General features: G+C 43.6%; 1 protein-coding gene across 1 annotated transcript in view; it reads right to left on the bottom strand.

Annotated features, from left to right (window-relative positions):
- Positions 1-1,578: 1,578 nt before the first annotated feature.
- The window catches only part of stab2 (stabilin 2), a 31,987-nt gene continuing 16,395 nt past the window's right edge, over positions 1,579-17,170 (bottom strand). Inside the window, exons 38-69 of the mRNA XM_087830382.1 lie at positions 16,921-17,116; positions 16,736-16,831; positions 16,556-16,613; positions 16,394-16,467; positions 16,156-16,281; positions 15,421-15,494; positions 15,262-15,333; positions 14,556-14,675; positions 14,445-14,489; positions 14,293-14,379; positions 14,028-14,168; positions 13,750-13,878; positions 13,302-13,373; positions 7,874-8,050; positions 7,571-7,660; positions 7,341-7,487; positions 6,850-6,909; positions 6,648-6,771; positions 6,117-6,266; positions 5,937-6,041; positions 5,656-5,763; positions 5,072-5,265; positions 4,825-4,966; positions 4,104-4,237; positions 3,848-4,013; positions 3,456-3,562; positions 3,262-3,381; positions 3,038-3,184; positions 2,599-2,709; positions 2,391-2,522; positions 2,133-2,243; positions 1,579-1,947 (exon numbers count right to left, since the gene is read on the bottom strand). Coding sequence (XP_087686508.1) covers positions 1,888-1,947; positions 2,133-2,243; positions 2,391-2,522; positions 2,599-2,709; positions 3,038-3,184; positions 3,262-3,381; positions 3,456-3,562; positions 3,848-4,013; positions 4,104-4,237; positions 4,825-4,966; positions 5,072-5,265; positions 5,656-5,763; positions 5,937-6,041; positions 6,117-6,266; positions 6,648-6,771; positions 6,850-6,909; positions 7,341-7,487; positions 7,571-7,660; positions 7,874-8,050; positions 13,302-13,373; positions 13,750-13,878; positions 14,028-14,168; positions 14,293-14,379; positions 14,445-14,489; positions 14,556-14,675; positions 15,262-15,333; positions 15,421-15,494; positions 16,156-16,281; positions 16,394-16,467; positions 16,556-16,613; positions 16,736-16,831; positions 16,921-17,116 — 3,675 coding nt within the window. The 3' untranslated portion in view covers positions 1,579-1,887. The remainder of the gene's footprint in view (positions 1,948-2,132; positions 2,244-2,390; positions 2,523-2,598; positions 2,710-3,037; positions 3,185-3,261; positions 3,382-3,455; positions 3,563-3,847; positions 4,014-4,103; positions 4,238-4,824; positions 4,967-5,071; positions 5,266-5,655; positions 5,764-5,936; positions 6,042-6,116; positions 6,267-6,647; positions 6,772-6,849; positions 6,910-7,340; positions 7,488-7,570; positions 7,661-7,873; positions 8,051-13,301; positions 13,374-13,749; positions 13,879-14,027; positions 14,169-14,292; positions 14,380-14,444; positions 14,490-14,555; positions 14,676-15,261; positions 15,334-15,420; positions 15,495-16,155; positions 16,282-16,393; positions 16,468-16,555; positions 16,614-16,735; positions 16,832-16,920; positions 17,117-17,170) is intronic.

The following is a 17,170-nucleotide window of genomic DNA, read 5'->3' as shown; positions in this document are numbered from 1 at the left end:
CTGAAAAACTTCTATAATATTTAAATTTACAGTTATGGATTACACAGGAGTAGAGAGAGATTCTCCTATACTGGCTTCTCTTCTCTTGGCTCCCTGTTAAATCCACAATTTCAAATCCTTCTCCTCACAAGGTCTTGAATAATCAGGCCCCATCTTATCTTAATGACCTGATAGTACCGTAGCACCCAATTAGAGCACTTTGCTCTCAGTCTGCAGGCTTAATTGTAGTTCTTAGAGTATTTAAAAGTATTGGAGGCAGAGCCTTCAACTTTCAGGCCCCTCTTCTGTGGAAATAGCTTCCAGTTTGGATTTGGGAGACAGACACTATCTATACTTTTAAGATTAGGCTTCAAACTTTCGTTTTTGCTAAAGCATATAGTTAGGGCTGGACCAGGTGACCCTCAATCCTCCCTTAGTTATGGTGCAATAGGTGTAGGCTGCTGGAGGATTCCCATGATGCAGTGTTTCTTCTTCACTCACTTCTCTGCATTTAATCATTAGTTATTGTTCATCTCTGGCTCTCTTCCACAGCATGTCTTTGTCCTGTCTTCTTTCTCTTACCAGTGTCTCAGATGGCCGCCCCTCACTGAGCCTGGATCTGCTGGATGTTTCTTCCTGTTAATTGGGAGTTGTCGCCAAAGTACTTGCTCATGGGGGTTATGTGATTGTTGGGGTTCCTCTGTATTATATCAGTAATAAATACAACTGAAAAGTTCCTGTATTTACTTTTCATGTAAATCTCACAGTATGTCGCATGAAACTGACCATAGATCACTTTTATATAAATGTAATTGTTTTTCACTACATAAGTACACTATGATCAGCTCTCTGTTTATTGAGGTCATTTTTTTTATTCACACAGATTAGTTTTGTAGCACTCACGTTTGTATGTTTTGAAAGCACAGCCTTCTGAATGTGTTTAATAATGTATATATATATATATATATATATATATATATATATATATATATATATATATATATATATATATGTGTGTATATATATATATATATATATATATATATATGTGTATATATATATATATATATATATATATATGTGTGTATATATATATATATATATATATATATATATATATATATATATATATATATATATATATATATATATATATATATATATATATATATATATATATACACACACATATATATATATATATATGTGTGTATATATATATATATATATATATATATATATATATATGTGTGTATATATATATATACACACACATATATATATATATATACACACACATATATATATATATATATGTTCAGTCCCACTATGAGTTCCTTCCTGGCTGTGTCAGTGAAGCCGGTTCACACCTGGTTGTTTTACCTGAACAGCAAACCCAGCCTAGTGTTTCTGAGACAATCACAGAAAAACTCAAGGAAATTAATCCATTCATCACAGATTCTCATATTTTACATTTCTGCCTATTGCACTTGTGTTTGTGCGTGTAGTGACATCACTACATCAAAGTATCCACATTCAGTGTATTTAGTCATGAGGACGACTCTCTGACAGGCAGATGGAGGTCATGAAACGACAGCATTCCCATTCAGCTCTGCTTTATTTGCAGTTTTTCATTTATATCTGTTAATTTAAACATATCTGCAGTAAAATATTTTTTATACAGGAATCATTTCATAAATGAGAGACTGCAGAGAAAATGAAAAGCATTGCTGTGTTGTTTCCAACTCTGCTAGGCGAACTTTAAGTTTTGGGCGAAGCAGTCCTTCAGTTCACAGAGAGAAGCCTGAAACGGGACTTGTCTGCACCGGCAGTGTCGGCGACCCAGCTGGCCACAGACGTCCCAGTCCACCGAGGGGTAAAGACATCAGCCAAGGTTCCACTTTCCTCTCAGCTGATCTGCAGCAGGTCGTAACTTCCTGCGTTCTCCACCTCGTGTTTGTCGTCCACCTGCAAACACAGTGTAATCACCTGACTGCTCATTAAAGCGAATAAAATCCTTCTCTCAGTCGTCAGAGTGAGAGCCTGAAAGGTTTGAATGAAACAGAGCGTGCTGTAAACTGAGAGCAGACTGCAGTCTGGTCGTTGGTCACAGCTTTCATTCTGAGCTGCACAAACGTTCGCCGATGACTCACCGTGACCGCCGACGCACCGGACTCGCCAGCCGCTGGCGCCGCTTCATACACCGGGTTACAGATGTTGCGACTGCTGTTTGTGGGCGGAGCTTCTTCCTCCCCATCATCCTCCTATCAGAGCAACCACAGGAGTAACTCGAGTTACACGAGTGAAGATCGATAGTGAAGCTGCGTCACATAAAAATGTCATGATGAGGTGCGTCACACTGACAGCACTCCTCCTGGAACCTTAGCCTCAGTGCAAAGTTCCAGTCTGACCTTGAAGTAGTGGAACTGGAAGGGTTTGGTGTTGTTACGGTAGAAGCGGTATCCCACAAAGATGGCTCCGCCCACCAACGCGATCAGCAGCACCACGCCGATGCCCATCCCAGCTTTGTGCGCCACATGCATCTGCAGAGCCAATCAGAGAATTCAGGGGGTCAGATAAGGAGTGTGCATTCTGATTATGGAGGCAAGTCGGACTCACCTGTGGGTGAGGGGCCGGAGCCTTTAGGGGTCCCTGAATTACGTGGATGATCCCGTTGGCAGCCATAATGTCAGAGTCGCTGACGAAGCGGTCGTTGATGTAACGAAACGACTGAGAGAACGAAACCAGATTAGAACTTCATACAAACAACAGAAACAACACACAAACACACACTCAGAGACACACACACACTCAGACACATACGCACAGAGACAGGACAGTTCTGTTTGCTCTCTCAGACACATAAATGAGGTGGAAAGGCAGCACTTTAGCAAAGGTAGCCCATAAACATGAGGGGGGCACTCTGAGCACGTTTAGGTCAGATCACTGTGCTGCAGAAGACTTTTGGTCTTCTCTGATTCAGATTGACGCAGTGAGCAGGAGGAGAGAGGCGTGTTAGTGTAGCGGTGCATGACGGTTGCATGAGCATGGTTCTGACCAGAGCCGACGGGTCAAGCTGGTCGGCGACTCCGAGGACGGTCAGTCTGCCGACTCGAGTTCTGATCCGGCTGCCGTTCTTCAGCTGGCTCAGAGGGAAAGCCTGACCCTCCGACAGGTGGAACTCGATGTCACGCAGAGACAGAGTCTGGAGGAACGCACAGGTGAGCACACCGATGTAACTGTATGTGTGACAAAATTAAAGGGCCCTGGTGAATGGCTCACCTGGTTGCCGGGCAGGCCGCTGTTGTCAGGTACGAACAGAGTGGACTGGACAGTCAGGTTACTGAGACGCTGCACGAGCTGCTTCCCCGACTCGGAAGCCTGGGAGCAGTTCAGGATTTGCTGCAGAAGGAGGGATAGGATTTTACACTTGCAGGCAATGATCAGTGGCATCTGAGCGATCTGACGTCACTCACGGTGAGGAAGTTTGAGAAGCTCGGCGTGGATCTCAGGACCTGCAGCAGATTTCCAGTACAGCTGAAACCGTCCCCAGTGTAACCTCGTTTGCACTCGCACTTCACCTCTGAGACAAAGACACACGGGCCGATCATCTGCACGTAACCATGGCACTGAGCACGCTTCAACTAACAAACCTAGTCTGTGCAGACTTCCAGCTACTGTGAAGGAACAAATGTGCCTTTTCCCTCACAGCCAAATTTTACTAAGTATTTACAAACTTTAAATAAAGTGCACCTCACCTGCTCATATCTTAATAAACACACTGTCTGCATTATAGAGATCTGACAAACAGATTTACTTTCACTCGTGTTCACATGAAGCCAGACGTGTCATCATCTTCCTCCCTCACCTTGCATCCTGTAACAGAAGGTGTCCCAGGTCTCGCTCAGGTTTTTGCGGGTGCCGTAGTCCACGATGCCCACGTGTCCGAAGCCACACTTTGGGTTGGAGTAGGTGGTGGGGTACGCCACCCGGGCCTGGTCCAACCAGCCAGCAGCACACATGTTCAGCCCGCCCTGCAGAGCCACACACAGCCGACAAGTTTCAGCAGGAGTGCCAGGGGCTGACGTCAATTGTCCGGGAGCTACTGTGATGTGTTCACTGACCTGCTGAGCGTAGGCCAGTTGAGTGTACGTGGCCAGGCGGCCTCCCTCTGCAGCGCAGGCCTGCTCAGCCGCCGTGTAGTTCAGTTTGTACTGACCTTTCTTGGAACGATAGTGGAACACACCGAGCATCGAATCTGCACAACACATAAATATCAGAATGTACGAAAAATAGTGAGGGAGAAGTTCAGCATGTCAAGGTTATCAGTGAAGGGAACACTGAGCTCCACCTACAGGGAAGAAAAAGGAACACAGATTAATGAATTCATACATGTCTTCTTTTTCCATGAAGGTACAAAAAGTTATGATTCAAGTATAATTAGAGATATTCTGAGAGTTATTCATTCATTGATGATTCATTTGAAACAACAGTAAATTTCTTAAACACTCCATGTATGTTTTAGGAAATACCCGCTACTCTGTGCAGCAACACCCCCTGGTGTGTAGCTGCTGCTGACGCAAATGAGGCTCAGAGAAATTTGAATTGAAAGATATGACGATCAGCAGGAAAATATTCATCTTTATAAACACATCACAACAGACACAAACTTTCTGCTCCACTTCAAAAAAAGTCAGGGTTCGAGCTCCGAGGGTTAAATCGGCTGCTGTAAGCAAACGTCACGACCTCGCTCACAATAACAATATGTATTCACCCCGCAAGAATCACTCCTGCTCAATACTTCATCGTCCAATGAGCTTCCACTTGAATGACGTTCACGTGTACCTTCAAAGTGAAGGTCGGTGCATTTGGCGTCGCGATGACACTGGCCGTTGTTTTGCAGACAGCGGCTGATAGGCAGCTGTTTGACCTCACAGGTCACTCCGTCTCCGATGTAGTTGTTCTTACACATGCACTTCCTCCTCCCCTGTGCACGCGCACACACACACACACACACACACACACACACACTTTACAGGTAAGGAGGACCTGATGGTGTAACCTTAGAAAACAAGTCCCATGTCATCCTTACCGGAGCCGTCATGGTGCATACAGCGTGTTCATGGCAGCCACCATTGTCTCCTAATGCACAGGGGTCGATGGGCTGACAGGTGAACCCGTCTCCAGTGTGACCTTTGGGACAGGTGCAGCTCACCTTACCTCCATTCTGTGAGCACTTGGCCCCCTTAGCACAGCCTCCATTCCAGATCTGACAGATGTCCACCACTGCAGGGAAAGATGTACACACTCAGCTACCATCATTTAACCTCCAAGGACCTGGCATCCACATATGGGGACATCACATTTTGGGTTATCTAGATCACAATTCTAAATTTTGCTCTTTCAAATGGCTTTTAAATGAGCCATATTGCTCAAAGGAGCACAATTGTTGTTTCTCATTTTCTTTTTGTACTCGGGAAAAATTCTGCTATGTTCAGACATCAAATAAAGAGTTTTGCACATCATTACTCAACTGTGACTTTATAGTGTTCTATTGAACACTATGAAGCCAAATAGCACAGATAAATTAAAATTGCATGCCATGAAAGAGTTCGGGTTAAATGAGATTGAAAGAGGTTAAAAGTGAGATGGCACCTCATGCTGGTCCACCGTTACCTGTGCAAGTGAATCCGTCACCATCATGAAAAGGCCGGCACTCACAGGTGTTGTTTGCCTTACAGACGGCTTTTGGAGAGCAGGCTGGAGAACACTGAAAGATCTCAGCTGGAGGAGACACAGAAACATGAGTGTGATTAAAGTGCACAAACATCTACTTTTCATACCTGAGTATTTTCATTCTCGGGTTTGGTCTGAACTGCGCTGAGAGCTGGCGAGTGTCTTTAGGACGGATCGGTTTTATCTAATTCAGTCTAAGCCAACGATGGAAATGAACTCACTCTGCTGAACGTCACAGCGGTCTCCGGTCCATCCGGCCTCACAGAAACACAAACCCGTACCTTTCCACCCATCGTCACATGACCCATGCTCTGAGCAGTTACAGGCTGAAAAACAAGCAAGTCAGGATAGTAAGAGTGTTACAATCTGACACCGCAGAGAAAACCCCGTCTATTACTCACCTTTACAGGTGGGTCCATAGAATCCATCACTGCACAGCTCACAGGACGTGCCTCTGAAACCCGTGTCGCAGGTACAGGTACCGTTACCAAGGTGACCGTCATCACATTTCCCACGGTTATTGCAGGGAGATCTGACCCCCCCAGGACACTCTGCACAGAGAGCAGAGAAGGCAGTCCATCAGTAGCTGAATCAATCAAATCAATCAGTGACGTAACCTGCTCATTTATATGATGTCACTGAGATCATTTGCATTTTGAAATGCTCACTGAAGCACTGGTGACCTATCCAGGTGTACCCTACCTCTCACTGGGACAAACCCTCAAATCATTATCAGTGATAACCTCAGCACCAACCCTAACTCTAACCCCAGCCAATCAGAATATTTATTCTTTGCTTTTAATTAACGATATAAAAAGCTGAATATTCTGTCACACAACAAAAACTGTTCAATTTCCCCTAAAAAAAAGTTTCACAAATTTAAGAAAGACTGAAGAAATGGTTTTAATATGAGGATGACGTTGTGATCTCACCCAGACAGTCTCGTCCGTAGTAACCACGACAACACTTTGGCTCCCACATGTTAAAGGTGCAGATGGGGCGACAGCCGGTGTTCTTAGCAAAGGAAAAGGTGGGCAGATCACACTTCTGAACCTCCTGAACAAAAAACAGAGACGTTTCCTTCGAGGCTCAGCCTGACAGAGGCAGTGAGTTTGTTAAAGATGGGACTCAGACCTTACGAATGCCTCCCGCAGGACAGCGAGTGGCAGAAAAGCTGCATCCTCCACAGCTTGTCTACCACAGAAGAAGAAAAGAAAAGATCAAATGAACCATCAGCTCACCTGCAAAAATCTTTTATTTGTGCTGCTGTGTGAAATGTTTGACTGATTTTAAGACCATCTAGCTTTTTTAAACCCACACTAGTGTGGAGTTGTGTCACACTCCACTGCCAGGCTCTCGGTGCTCTAAATCATTTTTCAGACTGTTTCACCCCTACAGGAAAAATAACCAGAAACTAAAACATGAACACAGCAGACCTTTAAGACTATAGGTTAGGCCAGGCTCTCACCGTTACTTTCACTGTGTGAGTACACTCAAGCCTACGAGTTACAAACAACCCGTGCTCCAACACCATCAGCATTAACAGTTTACACAGTCAGAATCAGTATGTCTGGTTGTTCCAGGTAGCATTCAGATGCATCTCAGACAGTAAAGTGAGGATTCACCGGAAGGTCAAAGGTTCTTTGTTCATCACAGCGTCCTCCGAGGCTGGGAGGAGTTAGCAAGCAGTCAATCCCGTAGGCAATGCCTGCTTTAAAGATGAGGTGTCTCTGAACAATCCGACACTTCCTGTTGTTGATGAAGATTTCTCCCTGTTCAAAGGACAGTTGGTTATTTGGAGTCCATGTTTGTCTTGTTTGTCTTTGCTGTAGATTTCTCTTACTGTAGTACTCACAATGTTGTCTGTCCCACCACAGGAGAAGGAGAGCGGCGAACCCTGCAAACTCCGAGCCGAGTCCAGGAAGATCAGTCCTTCAGCGTAAACCTGAGATTAAAGGCATTTTAAACTAAACCTGAGAAACCACCTGACCTGCTTCAGCGTTTTTACCTCCACAGCACCATGTTTGTTCTGCGATAACCTGCCTGAGGCACCCTCACATTTGATCCCATTTATCAAATCTTTCAGAGCTGTTCTTCCAGCTGCCATGCTGTAAAGTGTCTAACGCTTCTCTAAAAGTACCCTTTAAAGAACTTTTACCTTCTGGCTGTGCAGGATGTGGTATTTCAGGTACTCCATCAGCTGGGGTCGATTGTGTTGGTGGAACAGGAAGTCCTTCTGTTCCTGCGGCAGAGATGCCATGACACCGTCTGACGGCAGGAAGATTGTCACCGGCTGGTACATGATATCATTCACCAGGTCCATTACACCTGTGTCCTGAAAAACACGAGATTTCATGCGAATAAAACTGGCTAACAGGACACCAGCTCTTCTGCTAGTTCACTCCACAGTCCACTCCATCCATCTATGTGTGAGTATACTGGTGGCTTCCGGTCGAGTGAACGCTGGCGCACTTGGCTGCCGCTGCTCACCGGTTATTATTATTACTATTATAATTTTTTTTCAGTTGCTGATGACAATTTGAATCAAGTATCTAAGGCGCAACCGTGTTTTGACTTGTTTTCGCAATATTTGCGGGCTTGCGCTGCAGCTGTCAGCTGGTTGTTCGGTCCCTCCGTTTGTGTTCAGTGCTCGGCCCTGATTAAGATGCGGATCCACAGGGTGTTGGTGTGGCTCGTGCTCACCTGGGATTTTTTTATCCATCATTCATCACCTGCCGACAGCTCTTCTCCAGTACTCTGCTACGGATCTTTTGCGGCTCCGTTTTTGCCTGGCTGTCTCTTCACCTGTGGCTCTATGCTTCTACCCGGACATCACCTTACAGCCCCGCCGCAGGTATATCCACCGAGGGCTTCGGCGGAAGTTCAACATCAGTGACACTAACTCAATATTTTCCATCTGGTCAAAAACTTGTCGTCTTCCCTGCAAGACTGACCGGGCTGTTGACCACAGTGTGCTGGCCCACCTGGCTAAATCAACTAAGCCTACTGTCAGGAATGGTAACGCCAGCATCAAGTTTGGTCTATTAAACATCCGCTCTCTCACTGGTAAGGGACATCTCGTACATGATTTCCTCTGTGATCGTAAGTTGGACTTTCTTTGTTTGACTGAAACATGGCAACAGCCCAATGACTTTGTTTCTCTCAATGACTCCACTCCATCTGAGTTTGTTTACACCTGTCAACCTCGCATCTCGGGGAGGGGCGGAGGTCTCGCGATAATTCACCGGAAGCACTGGAAAGTACTTCGTCTCTGCCCCTCCCTCCCATTCATTTGAATACATTGCACTACAGCTCCCTGGATCTACCCCCACCATCATATGTACTGTTTATCGGCCACCTAAGCCAAAGAAGGAGTTTTTAAATGAATTTTCTGCTCTTCTCACTCATTTCTCTGTACTTTCTCCAAATCTGATCATTGCTGGTGACTTCAATATTCATATGGACAATGATAAAATCCCTCTTTCCAGAGATTTTACCTCCTGCCTGGAAAGTTTTGGGCTTCTACAGTACATAAAATTTCCTACCCACTCTAAAGGTCATATCCTGGATATGGTCTGTTGTTCTGGCATTACCCCCACCCATTGTAAAGCCACATTGTTTCCCCAGTCTGATCATATGTTTATTTCTTTTGATGCAAACATAACCGCTTACAAAACCTGTATCTCTCGTAATATCACTTTTAGAAAAATTAGTAATATTAACCCAGCTGTTTTTTCATCTCCCGTCCATGACCTTCCATCTATCCACAGCTCCTCAACCCCTCATGAACTCGTTTGTCATTACAATGTCAACCTTCATAACCTTCTTAACATATTTGCTCCCCTTAAATATCGAACTGTCTCATTTTCCCATTCAGCTCCATGGTTTATCTCCGACCTGCATCACCTTAAAGCTAAAGGATGCCAACTCGAACATCTATTCAAGAAAACCGGACTTACTGTACATAAAGAAATGCACAATGATCATGTTTTGTTCTATAAGGACTGCATTGCCTCAGCCAAATCTGCTTACTACTCTGGTTTAATTAGTTCTAATGAAGGTAACTCCAGGTCCCTCTATTCATTGTTCAGTAAAATTACAAAACCTCCAGACCAAGGTTATTATCGTTAACGAAAACTAACGAAATAACGAAAACTAGAAGTGAAAAAACATTTTCGTTAACGGAAATAAAAATAAAAACAAAAAAAGGAAAACTAACTAAAACTGGAATGAGTGTTCACAAAACTAACTAAAATTAACTGAATTTATAGCAAAAATGTGTTTAGTTTTCATTGATGTGTGCGTGTCATACAATAGTCAAGGGTGAAAATGAAGTTTAGTTTACAGATTTTTTTCTTGCTGTCTAATTATGCCAGCAGGTGGCAAGTACGTTAGTCGAGTCGTCTGTGTTGCTGCTCCATCCACGCGCAGAATCATGTCAGGAAAAGTCGGGAGCCAGAGTCCAATTTGGGATTACTTTGAATATGACTGTGTTTTGGATAAAGCAAGTGTCTTGTAGTGGAAAGAGACAAATTATGAGGGAAAAAAATCCCACAAACCTTAAAGTGCATTTGAAAAGCTCACACAAGAAGGCTAACCTAGCTTACCTTGAGAAGGTAAGGGAGCACACTCAACCCTCATCCCCAGAAAACAGAAGCTAACCCCAGGCAAGGCAGCGTGATGCATCCCGAGACAACAGGACGGGGATATCTACATAACTGTGTGAGTCAATTACCTTCAAAAGGTTTATCAATTCACTTGAACCAAAATTACAAACACCCGGTGCTGCAAGAGTTAATAGTCTCATTGGGGCCAAGATATACATTTTATAGTTGCCTGGTATCAATGGTTGTTCATCTGCCTTTATTTATTTATTTATTTATTTAAAGAACCCATAGGTGGGAATGTGAGTTGTCTGTCTCTGCGTGTTAGCCCTGCGACAGACAGGCGACCTGTCCGGGGTGCAGGGTATGGTAGCTGGAATAGCAACATACCCAAGGATAAGCAGAAGAGAATGACTGATATGATGAAACTGGGATTTTGTTACACTTAATTATTGCAAACACAACTAAAACTATAACTGAAACTAATCAAAACTAAACTGAAACTAAGGATTTTCAAAAAAATAAAAACTAAACTAAACTAGCAAACAATTGGTAAAAACTAATTAAAACTGATATAAAATTGAAAATCTGAAGTCAAAACTAAATAAAAATAAAAACTAATGAAAATTGCAAAACTATTAAAACCCTGCTCCAGACACATTCCCCTCCCACATGTATTCTGTTGATTTTTGCAACTCTCTTATCTCTTTTTTCACTTGTAAAATCTCAGACATTCACCGTCAACTTAACTCTTTAGGAGCTCCTGACTCTGAAGTAGACTTCCTGGTTCCCCAACTGTCTTCCTGTCAGTTGTTTTCAAGCTTTACTCTTCCCCCCATAACTGATGTATCTAATCTCATTAAAAAATCTAAGTCATCCACCTGTCAACTTGACCCTCTCCCTACTGTGTTAGTTAAAGCCTGTCTTCCCTCGTTAGCACCTCTCATAACCAATATTATTCATTCCTCCCTGAACACTGGGATTGTTCCTGAAGCACTGAAAAAGGCTTCTGTTATCCCAATTCTCAAAAAGCCTGGTACAGACCCCACTAACTTTGATAATCTTCGCCCTATATCAAATCTCCCCTTTATTTCAAAAATTCTTGAAAAAGTTGTCGCTGCCCAGCTTCATTTACATCTCAATGACCATAATCTCTATGAACAATTGCAATCTGGTTTCCGCCCCAATCATAGCACAGAAACTGCTCTGTTAAGGATTACCAATGACCTTCTGATGGCAGCTGATTCTGGTCTCCTATCCATCCTCATCCTTCTTGATCTTAGTGCGGCATTTGATACCATTTCTCACAATACTCTCCTGAACGGTTAGCATCCATTGGTATTAGTCACACCCCCCTTGCCTGGTTTACCTCCTATCTCTCAGACTGCACTCAGTTTATTCAATTTAAATCCCATTCTTCAACTCTCTATCCTGTTTCTGCTGGTGTGTCCCAGGGTTCAGTATTAGGGCCTCTTTTATTCATTATTTACATGCTCCCTCTTGGTTATATATTCCGAAAATATAATATAAATTTTCACTGTTATGCCGATGACACCCAGCTCTACCTTTCTTCTAAACCCAATTCATCCCTCCCACCTACCTCCCTCTCAAACTGTCTTATTGAGATTAGATCCTGGTTCTCCTCCAATTTTCTCAAACTTAACAGTAATAAAACTGAAGTTTTACTTGTTGGTACACCATCTATCTTAACCAAATCCCACAGTTTTTCCATTAACACGGAAAATTCTCCTACCCTTCCCTCCCCTCAGGCTAAGAGTTTGGGTGTCATACTTAATAATACTCTTTCATTCCAGTCTCACATTAATTACATAACCCGGTCTGCTTACTTCCATTTACGTAATATTAACCGACTCTGTCCCTTCCTTACTCCCCATGCTGCTGCCATCCTTGTCCATAGTCTTATTACGTCCCGTATTGATTACTGCAATTCCCTCCTATTTGGTCTCCCTAAAAGGTCCCTTCATAAACTCCAACTTCTTCAAAATTCTGCAGCTCGGGTCATAACTTGCACTCCGTTAAGAGCTCCTATTACCCCAGTTCTTCAGCAGCTTCACTGGTTGCCCGTAGAAGCCAGGATAAATTTTAAAATCTTACTTCTTACATACAAGTGTATCCATAAATCTGCTCCTTCATATTTGTGTGACCTGCTCCATATCACCACTGTTTCCCGCCTTCTCAGATCATCATCTGCTATTCTGTCCTCACACCTTATCACTATGGGGAGCAGAGCTTTCAGTCGCTCTGCTCCCCGGCTCTGGAACTCTCTTCCTCCTGCACTAAGAAATATTGACTCCCTCTCCGTATTTAAGACACAGCTCAAAACACATCTGTTTAAACTGGCTTATTCGCTTTAATGCTGATTTTATCTGTTGTCAAGCTCTGTTTTTAATTTTAACTTATTTTATGACTAGTGTTCCTTTTATTAATTTTGTTCTTTGTAAGGTGACCTTGGGTTTCTGAAAGGCGCCCTCAAATAAAATGCATTATTATTATTATTATTATTATTATTATTATTATTATTATATGTGTGTGAGGGAGTTTGCATGTGTGTCCTGATGTTGTAGTCTAGGTGTTCGTTTGTTATAAAACCCAGAGGAAGTGATGTCATTGTGCAGCTTGTCTAAATGTTGTGTTAATGCTGCTTGTTGTTGTGTAGTATCTCATTTTAACATGAGCTTTGCTGGTAGAAGTTATAGTATTGTTGTGCTCCACATGTTTGAGCAATGATCGGACTAAGTGAACAACAGTGACACACTTCTTTTGCTCTGTTAACATTGATATATTGGTTTAAGCACTTTGGCTGTAATATATGTTATTGGTGCACCACTTCAGAACAACAGTCACCTTAAAGTGCAATATTACAATACAATATTAGAGTAAAAACACACACAACCAGCTAATTCTCTATAAGCAGCTCTTGTTGTCAGTGAGAAGGAAGAAGGGGAAGTTGTAGCGTGTTACCTGTAGCAGTTTGTAGAAGGTTCGATAACCGTGACGTGCAGCCACATCGGTCAGGTTCAGCTGAGAGTCATCCTGCAGGAAACCATCAGAATGAAGGTGTGCATGAAACATTACATCCAGAAAGTCTACAGTCAGACAGCTGCTCACAGTTTCAATGAGCTAGAAAAAAAATGATATTATACCAATAAATAGATTTTAGAATATATTTAGCATTTTACATGTTATTTAAACAGTAATTAAACAGGTCATGTTCATAAACATGAAATAATAGACAGCTGGTAAACATTATCAATTAACATGTCACTGTAACAGTAAAGCATTCAGTGATCATTTTATAATTCAGTAACAATGGTCATTGTTTTATATGGTAATAAAGCTCTAACCAGTCCATCCATTCAGCATCAGCTTCCCTGATTCGTTATTCCAAAATGACCTGATGGATACTTACAGGGGCGAGCATAAAACTGTCTTTGTCCACATCTGGAGGATACAGAATCCTGTCGATTTCATGGATGATTCCATTCACACTGAGGTCATCGCTCTTTGTCACATTTGCCTGGTTGATGAAGACACTGCCCTGAAAAAAAAAAGCCAAACACAAAGTGTCCCAATAACAGAAATAAAACTGAAGAATGCTCGTTTATAATAAAGCATCGATTCGGCCTTTGTTTATTGGCAGGATTCATAAATATAGACATAAATCTATTAAACCAGCTGAGGGCTGACCTGGGTGATGCTGGTGGTCAGCACGAGTCCAGACAGCGATGTCAGGTTTCGTGGTTGGCTCAGGTCAGCAGCCAGGAGAGTGTGACACATGACGATGTGGCTGCGCAGGACATTAGCGTACCGCTCTCTCTTCCGTCTCATCTAAAAGATAAAAATACAAACTTGTTAATTTCTGATTCATCCTGAGCTGACCAGACTCTGATGTAATTAGAGTGTGTCTTCAAAGACACGCTGATGTTTGTCCAGCAGTAACCAAAGGTCTGACCTCGCGTGAAGTGTTTGTCCTGAAGGCCTCGGGGTCTGGAATGAAGACAGTGAATGGCCCTCGCCCATTCAGGGAAATCTCCATTATCTGAAAACAGAGTTCTGTTAATGCAATTCCACCAGCAGGGAGCGACAGAGGGGAGCACTACTCACCATCAGACCAAAGTAAAAGTCCGTGTGTCGATGGCTCTCTATTTCCTGTAACGAGACAACAGTTAGTGCAAAGCCCTGTGGCGCCGCTTTCATTGTATTGCAGCTGCTCACCCGCGTCACAGTGCCTTTGCAGGTCACACCGTCGCCGATGAAATTTTGCCTGCAGGTGCAGCTTTGAGTGCCTGGACCTGTCATGTTGCACCGGGCATTCCGATGACAGCCGCCATTGTTCTGGAACATCAGCATCAACACATCAGAGGGTAACAGCTTGAATTGATGTGGTCTTTACAGCATAAAAGTAAGAAACCTTTGACAGAGACAGGAGCAGCATGAAAACCTAGAACTGTATGTGCAACGCTCAACCTCAGCACATCAGCCTCAGACAGCTTTCAGGGTTGTTTTTGCTGTCTTGACAGGACAGCAGACAGGTGGCTGTATGCTGCTCTTCTGCAGCATACCTGGGTCACCAGCTCAGCCAGGTGAGCCTTACCAGAGCCAGAGCACTGACTGAAAACACGACTACCACAGTTCCTGTGCTAAAGGAGGCAAGGACATTATTATTGTCCTGGGAACACTGAATAGAGCAGCCTAACAAGCTTCCTCCTTCACAATAGGACTTATGGGTGTAACTCTTGCCTCACAGTCTTGCATATGTTGGTGTTTTCTTACAGGGAAAGTGCACCAAGATGAGTGCTGCTGTGATTTGGTGCTACTATGGGCTGTATGTGTGATTATTAGCTGAATGATGTAATCATCTGATTCTGAATCACTCATCTTTCCCACAGCTTGAAACCAGCCAGAGTGAAGACAAACTCACCTTTCGGCACAAGTCGATGATGTTGCAGTTCTTCCCGTCACCGGTGTAAAATTCCCTGCAGACACAGGAAGTCTGCCGAGGAAAACAAAGTCACATTTAGCGCTACCGTCAGCAGAGAGCTGTGCTTAAAGTCAGACTGTAGAGGTTAGCTAGTTTTACTTTGTTCGGTCCAACGTGAATGCAGTCTGCATTGGCATGGCAACCCCCGTTTCCTTTCAGGCAGGGATTTATCTCTGTGGAGAAACACAAAACTCCACCTGTTTATCTCGGATTCACGATGAGTTCAAGCTTTTTATCGCGTGTCTGATAACTTGAGCTGCTGCCAAGGATCGATGCTGAGCCAGAGCTTTTAAATTCCTCACAGCACAACAATACCACAAACCACGCAAATCAACAGAGCTACTTAATTTCAGTCATTTTGCTGGCTCTGGAGGCTTTTCTGATTGTCTGGAATCCTTTTTTGCTGTGATGCTGGAAGAACTAACATCTGGAATATTTTGCATTGGTATTTTTGCTTTAATTTCGCTGAACTTTCACAAAATGCTTTTTATGTTTTGCATTACTGCAGACTTTGTCCACCATAGTCAGACCATTACACTACGAAGTATAGCACATCCTTCTAGTATTACTGGATTTATTGTCAATACTTTTGCTTTAACTTTCACGATTGTATTTTGCACTTTTTCATGTCCCCTGTAATCCTCATTGTGATTTCCTCTTAGCTAATTTTTGCTTTTTTAAAAAAATTTAATATAAAGTGATCTGAACAAGTTAATGTTGACTCAGAATAATAAAATTTTCCTTCTTTAAAAATCATTTTGACTCCTTGTACCAACTATAACTAAGCCAGAGCAGCTGTGAGCAGGTGTGAGCAGTTGTGGCAAGTGAGTTTACCGACACACACAAGTCCGTCGCCCGCGTAGCCGGCGTTACAGACACAGTCTCTTCGGCCGGGTCGAGTCCTCTTACAGAGAGCGTACAGACTGCAGCCACCGTTATCCACCACGCACGGATCTATGGCTGCATGAGTCACAAAGTGTTCAGCAAACTTTGCGGTTCACAGGAATCCTCTTTAACAAGCTCAGACCAAAGCTGCAGGTAAATGACCTGCAGAGCTCATAACATGCGTTACCTTGACAGAAAGTCCCGTTTCCTTTGAAGCCGGCAGCACAGATACACTGAGGGCCGGACGAGCCGGTCACACAGCTATAAAACCAGATTAAAGTTTTAACAGGAAGCATAAATCCTCCAGCGTCCTGCACGCAGAGTAACAGTTAAACTTGTGCAGACTTACTTTGCACTGCCGTGGCATCTCACCGAGCCGCACTGCTCGTCAGCTTTGGCTTCGATCTCTGCAACGACACGGATGCAGCTCAGCACAAATGACAAAAACAGTATTTCTAAAAATTATCTCATAAATGAGATTTTGTTGTTCTAAATCACAGCGTTCACTTTTCTCTACATTCAGCCTTACTTTGGTCACAGTGGACTCCCCTCCAGTCCACGTCACATTCGCAGGACCCATCGCCCTTCAGTCCCTCGTTACACTGTCCGTTCTTGCATTCGCACTCTGAGCAGACAACACGTGACGATGAAGGTGAGGATGAAGATGAGGATGAAGATGACAGATGATGTGCTGACTAATGAAACGTACTGAACCTTGGTCACAGTGGACTCCGTATTTGCCGCTCTGGCAGGTTTCACAGGCGGTCCCGTTGAAGCCTTCGTTACACCGACACACTCCGGTCCCGTTCGTCCCGTCCACACACAATCCATTACCGAAGCAGGGCCGACCCTTTGGACCGGGGCATGCCTCGCAGTGCTCCCCGAAAAACCCCGCACAGCACCTCCGCTCCTGAAAGCACAGAAGAGTTCTAGTGTGCCACGCTGCCGAGGATGCTTACCCTGA

The sequence above is a fragment of the Neolamprologus brichardi genome, chromosome 17 (genome assembly GCF_056152115.1).
Source record: "Neolamprologus brichardi isolate AB-2024 chromosome 17, ASM5615211v1, whole genome shotgun sequence".
Classification (NCBI taxonomy): Eukaryota; Metazoa; Chordata; class Actinopteri; order Cichliformes; family Cichlidae; genus Neolamprologus; species Neolamprologus brichardi.
Note: the sequence above shows the minus strand (reverse complement) of the source record. Positions and strands in the feature narration are given on the sequence as shown.